Source organism: Apodemus sylvaticus, chromosome 10 (assembly GCF_947179515.1).
Source record: "Apodemus sylvaticus chromosome 10, mApoSyl1.1, whole genome shotgun sequence".
Taxonomy (NCBI): domain Eukaryota; kingdom Metazoa; phylum Chordata; class Mammalia; order Rodentia; family Muridae; genus Apodemus; species Apodemus sylvaticus.
In genome coordinates, this window is record NC_067481.1 from 3,176,478 (window position 1) to 3,192,676 (window position 16,199).

General features: G+C 49.2%; 1 protein-coding gene and 1 pseudogene across 1 annotated transcript; one reads left to right on the top strand and one right to left on the bottom strand.

Annotated features, from left to right (window-relative positions):
* The first annotated feature begins 1,773 nt into the window (after positions 1–1,773).
* On the top strand, positions 1,774–14,858 carry Eif4a3 (eukaryotic translation initiation factor 4A3). The gene is made up of 12 exons (XM_052195867.1): positions 1,774–2,038; positions 4,006–4,078; positions 5,706–5,772; positions 6,293–6,355; positions 7,132–7,264; positions 7,431–7,511; positions 7,993–8,134; positions 8,328–8,466; positions 8,927–9,042; positions 14,093–14,200; positions 14,302–14,429; positions 14,650–14,858. The coding sequence occupies exons 1-12, from the start codon at positions 1,870–1,872 to the stop codon at positions 14,664–14,666; spliced, it is 1,236 nt and encodes a 411-aa protein (XP_052051827.1). The 5' UTR covers positions 1,774–1,869; the 3' UTR covers positions 14,667–14,858.
* Positions 12,954–13,331, bottom strand: LOC127694319 (eukaryotic translation initiation factor 1-like; annotated as a pseudogene).
* Positions 14,859–16,199: the final 1,341 nt, after the last annotated feature.

Sequence of the window (16,199 nt, forward strand, 5' to 3'; positions counted from 1 at the left end):
CCTCTGCATCTGCTCTGTGGCATGGGCCTGCACCCTCACATAAACCATGTGAACACACGCAGACACAATAAACAAAAGGGTAGGTAAGCAGAGTGGTCCAACAGGACTCTACAATAAAGCCTTTCTCTAGTTATTTCATCTGATGAAGCAAAGGAAACATTGAGATTAAGAACCATTCTAAACAGTATCCTCAAGCTATAATTAGATTCAACAGGCAGAGACTTTACATTCTCTTCTTAGGTCATTAAAATCCATGTGTACTTTACAGCAGAGATTGCAAAAACAACCCTTAAAGTCGGGCTTGCCGGAGGGCATGAGCACCTGGAATAAATCCTTGTGGAGTGAGAAGACAGGAGAACTTGAACTTAGTTACTTCGTCTCAGAAAGGTGGCCAGCTCTACATCTGGTCTGGGCAAATCCTGATTCCAGAGGGAGAGCAGAGCTCACAAGGGAAGGAAGTAGTTTTTTTTTGGTTTTTTTTTGGATTTGGTTTTTTCGAGACAGGGTTTCTCTGTGTAGCCCTGGTTGTCCTGGAGCTCAGTCTGTAGACCCGGCTACCAAACTGAGTTGTTTTTTTTTTTTAAATTTTATTTATTTTATGTATATGAGTACACTGTAGCTGTCCTCAGACACACCAGAAGAGGGCATCCATCTCATAGATGGTTGTGAGCCACCATGTGGTTGCTGAGAATTGAACTCAGGACCTCTGCAAGAGCAAAGGGTGCTCTTAACCATCTATCTATCTCTTCAGCTCAAACCCTCAAAAAAAAATGAGGTTTTTTTTTTTTTTTTTTTTTGTTTTGTTTTTTTGGATTTGGTTTTTTCGAGACAGGGTTTCTCTGTGTAGCCCTGGCTGTCCTGGAGCTCACTCTGTAGACCAGGCTGGCCTCGAACTCAGAAATCCACCTGCCTCTGCCTCCCAGAGTGCTGGGATTACAGGCGTGCGCCACCACCGCCCGGCTAAAATGAGGTTGTTTTAATAGTAGCTTTTAAAGATTTGTTTATGTGCGTGTATTTGTGGATCGCCTGGAGCTGGGGAGACAGGCTTTTGTGAGTCACACGGTCTAAGTGCTGGAACATATCGAAGGTTCCCTGGAAGAGGAGTAACAGCTCTTAGCACTTTAGTCAGCTTTCCTAAAAAGCAGAAAAAAGGAGAGAGGCCAGGTGCAAATGAATGTTTGCTAAGAACTCAGGGTACGGCTCGAAATCGCAGACGTCCTGGGATGATCCACCCTCAGAAACAAACAAAACAGACAGACATGCCCCAGAAGCAAGGCCCTTGTGCAGCCTACGTTGAAAATCAGGATCCTCCAGAGTGACTGGGGTCACCACGCCGGGTCAGAGGCTCGAAGAATTCTCGGATCGATGAATTAGGCGGCCCTTGCTCCTGCTCCCCCAGGCAAAAACGCCCATCGCTTCTGTCCCCACCGATTTCCCCCCCACCGCCACTTCGGGAGAGCATCTTCATTCTCCCGCGGCTTCGCGCTGAGGTTGCCATGGCAACGCCGTCGGCAGCGAAGGAGCGTGGAGCCCACCGGGTGGTGCCATCTTCTTTTGCTCTGTACCCTCAGGGACATCTTGGCGTCCTCTTGCTCTTCCCAGAGATCCACATCCCCATTCCAAGCCCTCTGCAGACGCCCAAAGTGCCAAGAGTACCGGGAGCCACCGAGACCAACTGCCAGTCCAGCTTCTTGCCAAATCCCGCGGAGCACGAAATATCGCGAGACTTGGTCGCTTTGCCTCCCGCCCCTCCTGACGCTCTTCCGGGGCGCTGTGCTGCATCACTTCCTCCCGACCGGGCCGGCGGCGCGAGCCTTCTATCCGATTCCCGCCGCCACTCGCAGTTGTCTTTTTAGTGGGCTCCGGATCATGGCGGCCACGGCCACGATGGCGACGTCCGGCTCGGCGCGGAAGCGGCTGCTCAAAGAGGAGGACATGACCAAAGTGGAGTTCGAGACGAGCGAAGAGGTGGACGTGACCCCCACGTTCGACACCATGGGCCTGCGGGAGGACCTGCTGCGCGGCATCTACGCCTACGGTGGGGCGCGGGCGTCGAGGCGGGGGAGGATGGGGGCGGGCCGGGTCAGGCTGGGCGGGGACGTGCGGCTCCGCTCCAGAGCTCCGGCCCGGGCTCTAACAGTCGCTCGTGTAGCGGATAACCATGTGTGTCCCATGAGGTGCCCCAAAGCTGTGATGGAGAAGTCGGGGCTCTAAACCTGCCACCAGGTTTATGCTCCCTTATGGAGTTTAAAGTTTACTAGGGAAGTGGAAAATGCGAAGCAAAAGTGCTTCAAACGGTGGGAATTGGGAAAACGAGAGAATGAGCGACTGGAGAGAGTAGATAGATTGGCAGCGGAGAGAGTAGATAGATTGGCAGCGGACAGTTAAAAGAGCCGGAAGAGAGCTCCCAGAGACGTGCAGAATCACCAGGGGAGAGAGGACAGCTGGGCCTGGCTTCTTGAAGCCATTGCCAGGCGAGTGCAAGGAACAGAAGAAAGAACCCCCTTGTCAATGTTAGGCGTGTGTAAAGAATTTGAGATTCTTTCCTAAATACAGCGGGAAGCCACTGCAGGGCTCTAAGCAAAAATTGATGGGATCAAGCTTACAATTTGAAAGTTTATTTTGGTGTTTGGATTTGGAGTTAGAAGAGGAGGCGGAGTGATGGCCGGACCATAGCAGAGATGTTGATGTTGTCATTGTGATGGGGCTAAAGGATCTCCTGGCTTTTTTGAGTGAATGGTCGGTGCTGCTGCTGGTGTTTGTTTAGGAGCGTTTAAGGGAGGCCAGATGTCTTTGTTTCTGTTTTTTTTTTTGTTTGTTTGTTTTGTTTTTTTTGTCTTTTGTTTTTTGAGACAGGCTTTCTCTTTGTAAACCAGGCTGGCCTCAAACTCAGAGATTCCCTGCCTTTGCCTCCCAGATGGTGGGATTAAAGGTTTGCCACACCAAGCCTGGATTTGTTGTTGTTGTTGTTTTGAGGCAGGGTCTCTAACTAGACCTAGCTGTCCTGGAACTCACTAGACCAGGAAGATTGGTCCTTCCAACTTTAAATAGGTTGGGTTTTTGTTAATTCCAGATGTAGGCAAGTTGACAGCCAAGAATAGCATTACAAGTCCTGTGTTGAGCTGGGAAGTGGTATGAGCTACATCTTAAAAGAGTGTAAAAGTGAACTGAAACAGCCAGGCTCACACCTTTAATCCTAGCACTTGAGAGGCAGAGGCCAGCCTGGTCTACAAAGTGAGTCCAAGATAGCCAGGGCTCTGTTACTTAGAGAAACCCTATCATTAACCCCCACCCCACCCACCCAAAAAAACCCAAACCAACATCTTTTCTATATAAATTCTGTCTGCTTATTTGGAAAGTACTTATGTTTTTGTTGTTGTTGTTGTGTTGTTTTGTTTTGAGACAGGTTTCTCTACATAGTTCAGGCGGGCCTGGAACTCACTTTGTAGACCAGCTTGCTTGGAATTTACAGAGATCCTCTTGCTCAGCCTCTCCTGCTGGGATTAGAGGAATGCACAACCTTATGCAGTCTTTCATACTGTTTTCATTGCTGGGAGTGAGGGCCCAGCAGCGGGGGTGGGGGGGGGGGTGGGGGAGTGGGGGGTGGGGTGTACCTGATGGTGGGGCTGCCTGCAGGCAAGCAAGGGGCAGCTCACCTCATGCCTGTGCAGCTCAGTACTCTGGAGACACGAACAACACGGGTTTGAGAGCTTGTTAGCCGGAAGGGGCAGCAACTGCAATGCTTCTGGGTTTGTGAATTTGCTTGTAGAGGGGGTTCATGTGGCTTAGGCTGGCCTTGAACTCTGTGCTCCTGCCTCTTAAGTTCCAAGTGTTTGTGTAGTAGATACCATCTTCAAAGGTAATCAATCGTAGGCCGGCCTGGAAAGATGTGCTCAGCCCTGCCTGGGTTGCCTGGGATTGTCAGTAAGAAACAATGTGTGTTCCTCAGGTAGTTTATGCAGTCATAGTCCTGGGAGTTAAGTTTTTTCTTCTTTGTATTTATAGGTTTTGAGAAACCTTCAGCAATCCAGCAGCGTGCTATCAAGCAGATAATTAAAGGGAGAGATGTCATTGCACAGTAAGTTGTGGGTGCTGAGAGCGAGTTGGTTTATTTATATTTATGCCAATTTGTTTTGGTTGTGTATTTGGGAGGTCGCTGGTACTCTGGGTCATGTCAAGGTCACTGCGCAGGACATAAGTGCTTCACCACTGATTGTGTACACTAAGTCCTGGGGTAGACTTATGGATTTGTGTAAGATACTTTTTCATTAGCTTTCTTTTCTTTTCCTTTGAGACAGAGTTTCTCTGTAGACCTGGCTGTCACTCTGTAGACCAGGCTGGCCTCATACTCAGAATTGTGACTGCTACTTGGATCAAAGGTGCATGCTAGGTACTGAGTGAGCCCAGGGCCTTTTCTACTACTGAACTGCACTCTAAACTATTATTTGTCCTAATTTTTAAACAACCAGCTAACCTTTTAACTCATACTTCAGAATTGTAGGAGCCGGTACATTAAAGGGAGAGGTCCCTTTCTGCCTCCTTTGGGAAGTTCTTGTTGATGTTGCAGATTCTTAGTTCCTAGTACAAAAGCCACACATCTGTTCTATCTGTAGTAGTTTGTGTGTCTGGGAACGGTGGAGATCTCTTGCTCTGTTCCCAAGCTCAGTTCTTAGTACCCACACTGAGTGCCTCGCAGCTGCCTCTAACTGCAGTCTGTGGTCCAGCACCCTCTGCCCAGCTTTGAAAGCAGTCTCACGGGTGGGGTCCAGTCACACAGATGCATAAGTAGAAATAAAAGTAAAAATAAGATGTGGCCAGGCAGTGGTGGCCCACGCCTTTAATCCCAGCACTTGGGAGGCAGAGGCAGGCAGATTTCTGAGTTTGAAGCCAGTCTGGTTTACAAAGTGAGTTTCAGGACACAGAGAAACACTGTCTTGAAAAACAAACAAACAAACAAAAAAAGATGTGACCTTGTACTTCAGTGTTCGGGTAAGAGTAACTCCCAGGGTGTCTGCCCCTGGTTCTCAGATAACTGTGGTGTGTCTAATCCTGCTCTAGCCCAGTTCAGCTCCCGATGAAGACACAGGGACCTGGTGTTCTTATTAACAGGCTGCAAGCCTAAGCCAGGCAGTCCTGAGACACACTCCCTTGGCTGGGCTGCTGCCGGCCCGTCAGACGAATGTCCAACTGTAACTTGACATCTGGCCTTGCCGTGGCTCCATCTGGCCCATGTCTCTCCTCATGGTTTCTTCACATGGCTTCTCCAAATCTTCTCCTTGTCCCCTCCCTCCCTCCCTCTTCCTCCCTTCCCCTCTTACTCTACCTCCCTTCCTCCCTCACTCTACCTCCCTTCTTCCTCTCCTCCTCTGGTCTCTGGGAACCGCTGACTGGGGTTCTCTTCTGTCCAGCTAAAAGATCAGCTCTTTCCTAAGACAGGTGGTAATGGAGAGTTTACAAAACACTGAGGCAGGTAGTGGTTCATAAAGTAACAGTTACCAAGTCTGGCCTGTCCTCAGTGCTCTGCCTCTGCAGTCTGGTGTCTGACTGACACACAGATCCTTTACACCTGCACACACCATCCTCCAACTGATGCGGAGTGGAGCTGCATCCCGGCCTTTGGTGCACTGCTGTGGGCTGGGCTCAGCAGAGCAGGGCAGTGTCAGGTGCTCTTTCCCTGATAACTACTCTTGTGCTTTTTTAAACAGGTCTCAGTCTGGCACAGGCAAGACGGCCACCTTCAGTATTTCAGTCCTTCAGTGCTTGGATATCCAGGTGATTTGCTCTTTACTGCCAATGCTGTGTGTACGGAGTGCAGGCTTTACATGGGGTGTGGTCGTGTACCTCTAATCCCAGCAGACAGGGGGTCTCTGGGCTTGAGTCCAGCATGATTGTCACAGCAAGTTCCAGGCCAGCCAAGGGTACTTAGTGAGGCCAGGAAATTCTGACCTGCGCAGGAGAGCCCTGACTGAGTCACGCTCTTGCCTTCCAATTTCATGTCTCCTTAGGAAGGAGCAGCAAGCTAACCCAAGCAACTGTTTACAGTCGGTCCCGGGGCTTGTTAGCGAGCCCTGTGAGTAAGAATAGCTCGACCTGGCCAGACACCAGGTTTTCTCTTATGCAGAATCTAGATTTGTTTTTTTAAATTTTTCAAAGCGAGCCTGAAAGTAGAGCTGAGACTGTTTGGGAAGAGTCAGGAAGGAAGGGGTAAGAGAGTGTGAGTGAGCTGTGGAGATGTCACGGGGACCCGTGCATTCTTCTGTAGTCTCATGACGTTTCTCTGATTATTCACCAGGTTCGAGAGACCCAAGCTTTGATACTGGCTCCTACAAGAGAGTTAGCAGTGCAGATCCAGAAGGTGAGACATCCGAGATGGCGGGTCAAGCTGGCTGTCGCTCAGCGCAGAGTGCATGTGGGAGGCCCCCATTCAGTCCTTGCAGCACAGCATCAGAGATGGCCACTGTGCTTGCAAGTGTGCCATATAGGGCTTATCTGAGAGGCTGGGTAACTTGTGTTTTCCTTGGGGTAGGGGCTGCAGGACGGTAGAGGGGTGAAGGTGCTTAGGGCTCATCCCAGATCCTGACTCCAGAGTTATGGAAAGGTGGGTGGGTGGAGACCACGGCCTGCGCTGTCCTCTGACCTGTGCTCTCCTTCCTTTCTGGTTTTCACAACGTGGGAAGATGGAGCCCGGAGCTCTGCACGCCCGGCAGCCTACGGTTCCTTCCTGTCCTCTGGCTCTGGTGTTTCCTCGGGTTTCTGCTCTTGTGGGGTGTTCGTGGTCTTAGGAAGCTTAGTGGAGGTCAGCTCTGCTGTAATACACATGGCCCGAGTTTCTTCCTCACACTGGCCGGGGACACTGTTTTCTTCACAGGAAAACGAAATTCATTTTAAACAAATAGTGATTTTTTTTTTTATCTTGGAGGGATATGTATTGGGATGTTAATACGATTAGATTATGAACTGTGACTTTTCCCCCACTTGGTATGCCCCTCTTCAGTATCGAGAAGCTCTCAAAATGAATTTCATTTGGCAGAGGAAAGAGCTTGAGCTTTATTGAGTGAGTGAGTGAGTGGTAGGCGGTGTCTCCCTTTAGAGCAGAGATGACACTTGAAATGAACACCTGTTTTGCTCCAGGGTCTGCTTGCTCTGGGGGATTACATGAACGTGCAGTGCCATGCCTGCATTGGGGGCACCAACGTCGGGGAGGACATCCGGAAGCTGGACTACGGGCAGCATGTGGTGGCGGGCACGCCGGGACGTGTCTTTGGTGAGTGCTTCTGTTGCTGAGAACTGGGCTGTGGTGGTGTTTATGAGGTGTGCTCAAAGGACGTGGCAGTTGAGTCGCAGACACCGACTCAAGGCTCTCGGGCCAGTGGGAGGGGCCAGTTCTTTCCTTAGAGCCACTCGTGATTCTTTTCAAATCTAATCGCCAGATATGATCCGTCGTAGAAGTTTAAGGACACGGGCTATCAAGATGTTGGTTTTAGATGAGGCTGATGAAATGTTGAATAAAGGTAAGGTGACCATAATTTTGTACTAACACACTGTCAGGCATTCATGTGACCTGAAACTTGTAATGTTTTCATAGTTAAGGTCCAGGAGACCAATCCTAGCTGGGGTGATAGTGGTTTGTTTTTTTGTTTGTTTGTTTTTTTGGATTTGTTTCCCCCCCCCCCCCCCCCCCCCCCGAGACAGGGTTTCTCTATGTAGCCCTGGCTGTCCTGGAACTCACTCTGTAGACCAGGCTGGCCTCGAACTCAGAAATCCACCTGCCTCTGCGTCCCAGAGTGCTGGGATTATAGGCGTGCGCCACCACTGCCCGGCTGATAGTGTTTTATTATTGTCTGCTTCGGCACTGCACACTGCCTGGTCAGGGTTCAGGGGTCCACATGATACTCGTGAACTTGCTCTGACCACTGACCTCCCCTGAAGACCTGGCAGTGTGGCTTTCTCAGTGACAGCCTTCAAGCCAATGTAAGCTCATGGCTGTTGTAGGTTTCAAGGAGCAGATCTATGATGTGTACAGGTACTTGCCACCGGCCACACAGGTCGTTCTCATCAGCGCCACACTGCCTCATGAGATCCTGGAGATGACCAACAAGTTCATGACCGACCCCATCCGCATCCTGGTGAAGCGGTAGGATGCGCTCCTTCGTTCCCTTGGGGGACACCAGCTTGGTGTTGTGTATTCTATGGGGTGATAGCTAGCCAGGGTAGTGGGAACTGGGAAAGGGCTAAGACCAACTGGGTGGACGAGGGCTGGGGGCTCTTTGAGTAGTCTTGTCCTTCGGGTGCTGGTTTGAAGAGTGATGTGAGCTCTCTGTTTCCAGTGATGAGTTGACTCTGGAAGGCATCAAACAGTTCTTTGTGGCCGTGGAAAGAGAAGAATGGAAGTTTGATACTCTGTGTGATCTCTACGACACTCTGACCATCACTCAGGCTGTTATCTTCTGCAACACCAAGAGGAAGGTGTGCCACCTCGCTCTGTAGCGACCTTGGGGGACTGCAGGCTAGGTGTCCTGTCAAAGGCGGGCAGGGTGTAGTTCGGGCTTAGGGTTCCTGTGTTAATTCAGCTCTAGATGGTGTGTTAGACAGAAATGCTGAGATTCGACAATGGGAGAACTGCTGGGGCAGCTGAGCAGGGAGGTCACAGAAGACCTGTGTCTGGGACAGACTGGAGATGCTTGCTGACACTGGTTTTCTGTAGTATATTTGATGTCTCTGGTGTAAGCTGGGCCCAGGCCCAGTAGGCTGAAGTGATGGCCTATGGGCAGAGTCTGCGAGAGTGTCCTTAAAGATTTCTTAGGCATGCTTATCCCAGCAGTTGGTGGAAGAGGGTTTCGTCTGCGTGTCTGTAAATGTCTCCTGTGGGAGAGCTGCCACTGTACATGTGTCTTGGGTAGGTGAGCACATCTCTTTTGCTCTGTAGGTTGACTGGCTGACAGAGAAAATGAGAGAAGCTAATTTCACTGTGTCGTCCATGCACGGAGACATGCCCCAGAAGGAGCGTGAGTCTATCATGAAGGAGTTCCGGTCAGGTGCCAGGTAGGTCTTTGCTGCTTTGGTTCCTGTGAGAGGACGGATGGCACTGCCCACAGGGCCCCAGGGCCAGGGGTTGATACTGTTCTGAGAGGACACTGTCCCGTTTGGGCTGTTGGGTTGGTGGTGAACTGCTGCTAGCCATTGGGTTGATGTCATTCACGTTGGTTTCTGTAGGTTGTCTGGTAGCCAGGTGTTGGATCAATAGTCACACAGTGTTCAAAGAACAGGCCTCTCAAGTCTGTGAGGCCTCTCACACTCTCTGAAGTTTGATTCAGTCCTGCTGTGATTCTCCGGGGTCACTCTTGCATGGTGTATGTGTTCTTCAACAGGAGATGCCCAGCTAGACTGGAGCTGATAGCTTGTGATAGACCTCCACTTGCCCTCCTTCCCTTTCATAGGTCTCTGTGACTGAGTAGGTGAGGGCGTTCGTTGTCTGTTCTTTTTATTACAGTTCATCTGTCCCGGGGGGTGTAGGGTTGAATGTGCCCTGTAGAGTGTGTTGGTCCCAGAGATTGACCTCAGGATGTCAGGCATCAGGTTCCTTAACTGACCACGCACTGGGCTGTCTTCTGGATGCTTGCTGCATGTGTGTGTGCTCACCTTGTATGCAGATATACAGACGCAGAGTTTTCCTCTGGAGACTCAAACCCATCCTTGGTGTCCTGAAGCCTGTGAACCATTGCCGGGCAGCTTTTACCTCAGTATGGCCAGAGCACGTCTCATCCTTCCACTTTTTTCTTGGAAATAAATTAGACTTGGGATTGGTTTGTCAGTGCTGTGAAGATTGTGCCCTTCCTGTCTTTGTTTTTGTTTTTGTTTTGTGGTGTTTGCTTGGTTTTGTGTTTCCCTGGGTAGCCTTGGCTGTCCTGGAACTCCATCCATAGACTAGACTGACCTTGAACTCGGACATCTACCTTCTGTCTGCTTCCTGGGTGCTGGGGTTAAAGGCTTGTGCCACTGCCACCTGGGTTTGTTGGATTTTTTTAGAGACAAGATCTATCTCTGCAGTTCAGGATTTATGATCTGTCTCCACCTCTGGAGTGTAAGAGTCACAGGTGTGTGTATAGCTAGTCACTGTAGTGGACCATTTACAACAGTTTATTTCATGTGTGTGCCACGGCCGGGAAGATTTAGATCTGAGGGGGAACTTTGGATTTCAGGAAAAGGCTTAGGTTTGGTGGTGTGGTTTGAATCTGAATGTATTTAGGAGCGCTAAAGTAAAGATTTTTACACAGGAAGAGTTGGTATTACCATTTCAAAAGATGTAGCCAGTGAAGCAGGCACAATTATCATAACCATTTGGTACAAGGAAATGCAAAATCAGTCAGGTACAATGTTTCTCATGTAACAGATTCAGAGGATCAATTTACAGATGTCCTCAATCTTCCTGATTAGAATACAGTCACTTGTAGTTAACAGTAAACCTTCAAAGAGTTTGAAGTTTCTTATACACCCCCACCCCCCCCACCTCCCCACCCCATCTTAAGTTTTTGTGAGTGATGCTTATCTAACATTTAGCTTTTACCTTGTAAAAACTTCTTGACTTAATCAATGCTTTCCTGTACCACAGTGTCAGAGCCACCCTCTTCTACATACACATAGTCAGCCGTATAAACCTGCATGTTGTTGGAAGGTTGTAATTATGTAAATGACTATGAGGCAAAGCGTTTGCGGTCAGTGACTCTGCTTCAAAGAACGGGCCATTAGGATGCCCTTGTGAAGAGAGGAAAAGGAGGGAATTTAGAGTAAACTGCTTTTTGAGAACTATGGGCTCAGAATTATCCTCCAATCTGGAGAGTTCCACAGCCTCCCTAGGAGACTTCTGTCTTGCCAGTCAAATGCCTCAGCCTGTGGAACTTTTTGTCACACAGGAACTCCTGGGGTTGGTGTGGCAGTGTGTACTGATCTTAAAAGTTAATTTTTTCCTCTGTATTTTGTTTAAAGTGTGTGTGTGTGTGTGTGTGTGTGTGTGTTTTAAAGATTTGTTTGTTATACCTGAGTACACTGTAGCTGTCTTCAGATACACTAGAAGAGGGCACCAGATCCTATTACAGATGGTTGTGAGCCACCATGTGGTTGCTAGGAATTGAACTCATGACCTGGAAGAACAGTCAGTGTTCTTAAATGCTGAGCCATCTCTCCAACCCTTGTGTGGTTTTTTGGGTTTGTTTTGTTTTGTTTTGGATTTGATTTTTTCGAGACCAGACAGTTTCTCTGTTTAGCCCTGGCTATCTTGGAACTCACTCTGTAGACCAGGCTGGCCTCGAACTTAGAAATCCGCCTGCCTCTGCCTTCCAGAGTGCTGGGATTACAGGTGTGTGCCACCACTGCCTGGCTTCCCTTGTGTGGATTTTAAGACAAGGTTTCTCTGTGTAACAGACCCCTGACTATCCTGTACTCACTTTGTAGACCAGGCTGTTCTCAAACTCACAAAGACATGTCTGCCTCTCTCTCTCCCAAAGGCATTAATCCCAAAGGGATTAAAGGTATGTGCTAATATGCCCAACTTAATTTTTGATTTTTAACTATTACTTTTAAGACTTATTTCTTAGTATATGTAAGTACACTGTAGCTGTCTTTAGACACCAGAAGAGGTCATCAGGGACATCAGGTCTCATTATGGATGGCTGTGAGCCACCATGTGGTTCCTGGGATTTGAACTAAGGACCTCTGGAAGAGCAGTCAGTGCTCTTAACCGCTGAGCCATCTCACCAGCCATCTCACCAGCCCTTTTCCTTCTCTTTAAAGAATATTTTCCTGTATTTTTTAAAATTGTTTTTTATTTAGTACCTACCTGGAGATGATACCATCTCTATTCCTAACATCCATTACCATTACCTACTTTCTCTGTCTTTGCAATACAAGGATCTAGATTTGTTTAGTTCCAAGCCTGAGATTAGTTAATGTTAAACCATATGTGCTCTCTCTCACACGTAATTGTTTTTCAGTGCAGGAGATTCATATTTGTTTTGATCTGCAGTGGCATTTTGCTTTTTATCATAGAATTTATTTAGATTTGTACATGGTTGACTTTTCTTTCTTCATCTCTGAACTTCATCTGAGAAATGTTCAAGTGAGTGTGGGTCAGAGGATGAGAGTTTGCCTCAGGCTGTTCGGAGTGATTCCTCCACCTCAGAGTATCAGGAGACATGGGGGGATGGTGCTGACGTGGCCCAGCAGAGTCCTTCTCCCTTGGGCTGAGGGGTCTGATGTGGCCCAGCAGTGTCGTCCTCCCTCCATGGGCTGAGGGGTCTGCCCCTCTCGGGCCCTGCTCTGAGGCCTCAGCGCACAATCCCGCTGCTCTTGAGCAGCTGCTGCCTGTAGCTTCTCTCTGCCTGCTTTTCTTTTCTTTATTTTTAATTTCTGAAAACATATGTTATTTAAATAAGGACTTAAATATATTATTTAACATTAAAGCTGGAAGGGAAAAGAAAACCAAAAGGCCAGTCTGTTCCTTCACATGGCACTGGGCAGTGGCTTGTATGGAGTTGAGGCCTCTACAGCCAGCCACACCGCCAGTGGCACCAGCTTGGCGTTTGTTCCCTTGTCCTAAGTTTAGCTGATGCCGGGCTGGCCTCACCTTTATGCTTCAACATCCCTTGGCTGGGACAGATCTGCTTAAAGAGACCACCCTGGAGGTGGGCTGGATGTCTGTGACTTCTCTGGAGAGGTGGCTGAATTCTGCCTGCCTGGTGAGACACCAGGACTGCCAGAGACCCCCCCTCTAGTGACATAGCTGGGGTAGTGTTGTTACCCATACTCCCAGTCACCTGGGTTGTTCAAACGGTGACAGTCTCCTAGGACAGGGACGCTGTTGAGGGAGCCCCAAGTAGCCTCTGTCAGACATAGCCTCCTGTGATCTTGGGGTTCTTGACTGAAACCTTTTCGCTTAAGCTTCAGAGAGCCACAAGCTCTTAAAACCCATGAGCCGTCAGCTGATCGTCCTTAGCCAGTCCGATCTCTAGCAGGAACTGGCATGTGTCCTTGTGCTGGTCACCCTGGAGCTGAATTACATCTCTATGTTCTCATGCCCAATTACAGTGCCACTGCAGGCGGATTTCTTCTTCAACGTCTTTACTGGTTTCTCTTTATCGTAATCATCAGCGATCCCTTGGACAGTTGTAGGGGTCTTCCTGCTGTTTCTCTGTTGAATTCTTATATGGATATAATCCTCAGTGCTAGAGGGAAGCAGGTCATCACCCTTACATCAGCAAAGGGATCGAAAGAGTGCAGGTTCTGGATAGTAGACATGCGATACGACTCCTTTTCCTCAGTGAAACTGCCTTTGGAAGGTGGCGGCCGGGGGTGGGGTAGGGACGGAGCATCAGGAAGCAAGGGGGAGACAGCTGAGTCCCGGGGGGGGGGGGGGTACAGCTCAGTGACTGGGGCCTCTGCCTGCTTTTCTTTTGCTTTGGTTTTCAGCAGTTGATGATCTTTGGCTGAATCTAGATATAAATTCTTTGTATGTTCTTTTGCTATCTGTAGACTGTGGAGTCTCTGGCCTTTTTCCTTCCTCCTGGGTCAGTTGTGTGCTGCACAAAAAACCCACGAGTTTTGTGCTCCTTTCCCTTAACTTGGAGTGGAAACAGATGTCCATCTCCTTTCTAGTAACCATGTCAATAGGTGAAACAAGCAGATGGTTTCTAGCTCTCTGTCAGTGTGGCAGCATTTCAGGAGTGTGTGTGTGTGTGTGTTCTTACATGTGTTTTTTTTACCTATGCACACCCAGTGTGTCTGTTAGGACCAGGCATCACCAGGTAGGGGGCCTCATCAGGTGACTGGCCTCTGGGCAGTTGACACCACTTGTCAGAGCATCTGCTATCATATGGGAGGGGTAGACACCTGTTCATAATGGGATTTTTGCTAAGCAGATGTCATGTTTTCCTGGAGAGGCTGACTTTAAACAAATTAGCTCTGACCGAGCTGTCTTCTTGTCAGCCATGTCTTTGATGATGGCAGCAGGTTTTCCGATGTGGGTGATGTTATTGCTAGTGTGCGGGTCACAACTGCGGAGGTCGTCCTGTCTCACCTTCTGGCTTTTTTCCCTCCGCAGCCGGGTGCTCATCTCCACAGACGTCTGGGCCCGGGGCCTGGACGTCCCGCAGGTGTCGCTCATCATTAACTATGACCTGCCCAACAACAGAGAACTGTACATTCACAGGTGTGCTCCTTCCTTTGCTCGAGACCCTTGACCTCCATCTCTGTTCTTACTGTTTACTAACACGTATATTTTATTGCTAACACATATATTTTAATCCAAAGAATCGGGAGATCAGGTCGATATGGACGCAAAGGTGTGGCCATCAATTTTGTGAAGAATGATGACATCCGCATCCTCAGGGACATTGAGCAGTACTACTCCACCCAGATAGACGAGATGCCCATGAATGGCAAGTCGTCAGCTCTGCTGGTTGTGTGTGTGTGCGTGCGTGCGTGTGTGGGGGGGCTGTGCTGGCGGCTGTGGGGAGGTACTGTGCTGGGATCTTTGTGTGGGGGGGGGGCTGTGCTGGGGGCTGCGTGTGTGTGTGTGTGTGTGTGTGTGTGTTTGGGGGGGGGCTCCCTTACTGGGGTTAAGGAGGTGACATATTAACATCGAATTTTCTTCCTCAGTGGCTGACCTCATCTGAAGCTGGTGCTGGGACACCAAGGGCCTGTTTGGAGCTCCTCTTTGGAAATGGAAGCTTCTATTTAATGGGGTTCTTATGAACTGTCTTCTCATAGCCCCTCAGGAAGACCCTCAGCCTCTGCCATCTTTTCTAATGCACGTGTAAATAATCCAATGCTTACCTTTTACATTAAACTTGGAAATTTTCCCGTGAGTTCGAGTGCAGATTCTTGTGCTGTCACCAGCTTTCCTGATCTGGTCATAAGCCCAGACCATTTCTTCCCAAGCTCCACATGTGCAGAATCCAGCTTGAGACATTTGAAGTAAGAGCCAGCAACAAAATCCTTAGCAGAAGTCAGAAGACAACAGTGCCTGTGTTGGCAAAGGACACAAAGTAGCAGAGTAAAACACAGGCTGGAGACTGGGGAGGGGTGGGGCAGGTGTGTGGAGTTGATGAGTTTCTTTTCTCTCTCTCTCTCTCTCTCTCTTTTAAGGTAAGTAAAGTTTTATTTAAAAATAGAATAACAGCTTCCCTCTGGGGCAAGAGGGTCCCAGAAATGGCTTGCCAGACACTTGTTTTATGTTTCTTTGTTTTGAGATAGAGTCTTACTATGTAAGTAACACAGTAAGACTTGATGGCTTGGAACTAGCTATGTAGACCAGGCTGGTCTCCAGCTCACAGAGATTCACACTCTTCTGCTTCCTGAGTTCTGTGGGGGATTAAAGGCGGGTACCACCCTGTGATGGATGGAGAGGTCACCCTGGAGTTGACCCACTGACATCCTATGAGGGTCAGGAGCCTTGGCTGCACGTGCTCAGGGACAGGGTACCAGGTAACAACAGGCTGAGGAGACAGAGCAAGACCTGGAGGAGTCGAGGAGTCTTGGAGCCTTGAAGATGAGGGTTGACCTCCGTCAGCAGGGAACAACACCTAAACCGTAGCTGATTGTGCCAGCGGCCTGTGAGCAGAACACACATCAGCCTCTGACACCTTGACTTCAGCCAAGTTTGGACCCACAGAACTGTGGCAGAATTCATCTCATGTTATTTGATGCTGTGGTAATGAAATGTGCCAGTGATCGGAAATTAGCATTGTGTCAGGGTGAGAGTACGCAACTCAAGGAGCTGGACGCTTGCTGAAGAGATGGGTGGATGGCGTGCGAGCCTGGCGAGAGCTGCTTGCTGCTGGGCTCGAGAATCCCAGCAGATGCCTCCACGTGCTGTCTCCACAGCTGCTAACGGCAGACTATTCTGAGTGCTGCCTGGAATGTGGGCTGTTATCCCATGGGTGCCAGGTTGATAGCGCTTATCTGGCTGGCCAGGCATGCGTCCCCTTACTCTCCAACCATCTCATTTACGGCCTTCCCTGAACCTACAAGTGAGGGCGGGGGGAGAAGGGAGGGGAACTGCCCTGCTGGGATCTCCCAACAAGTCCCCTATGGCTGCCAGGACAGCAAAAAAAACCACATTCTTCCCATAAAGTTCCTTATCACCCTCTGGTTCACTCACAACACGAGCTGGAATAGTCGTGTCAGACTTACCAGACCCATAATAG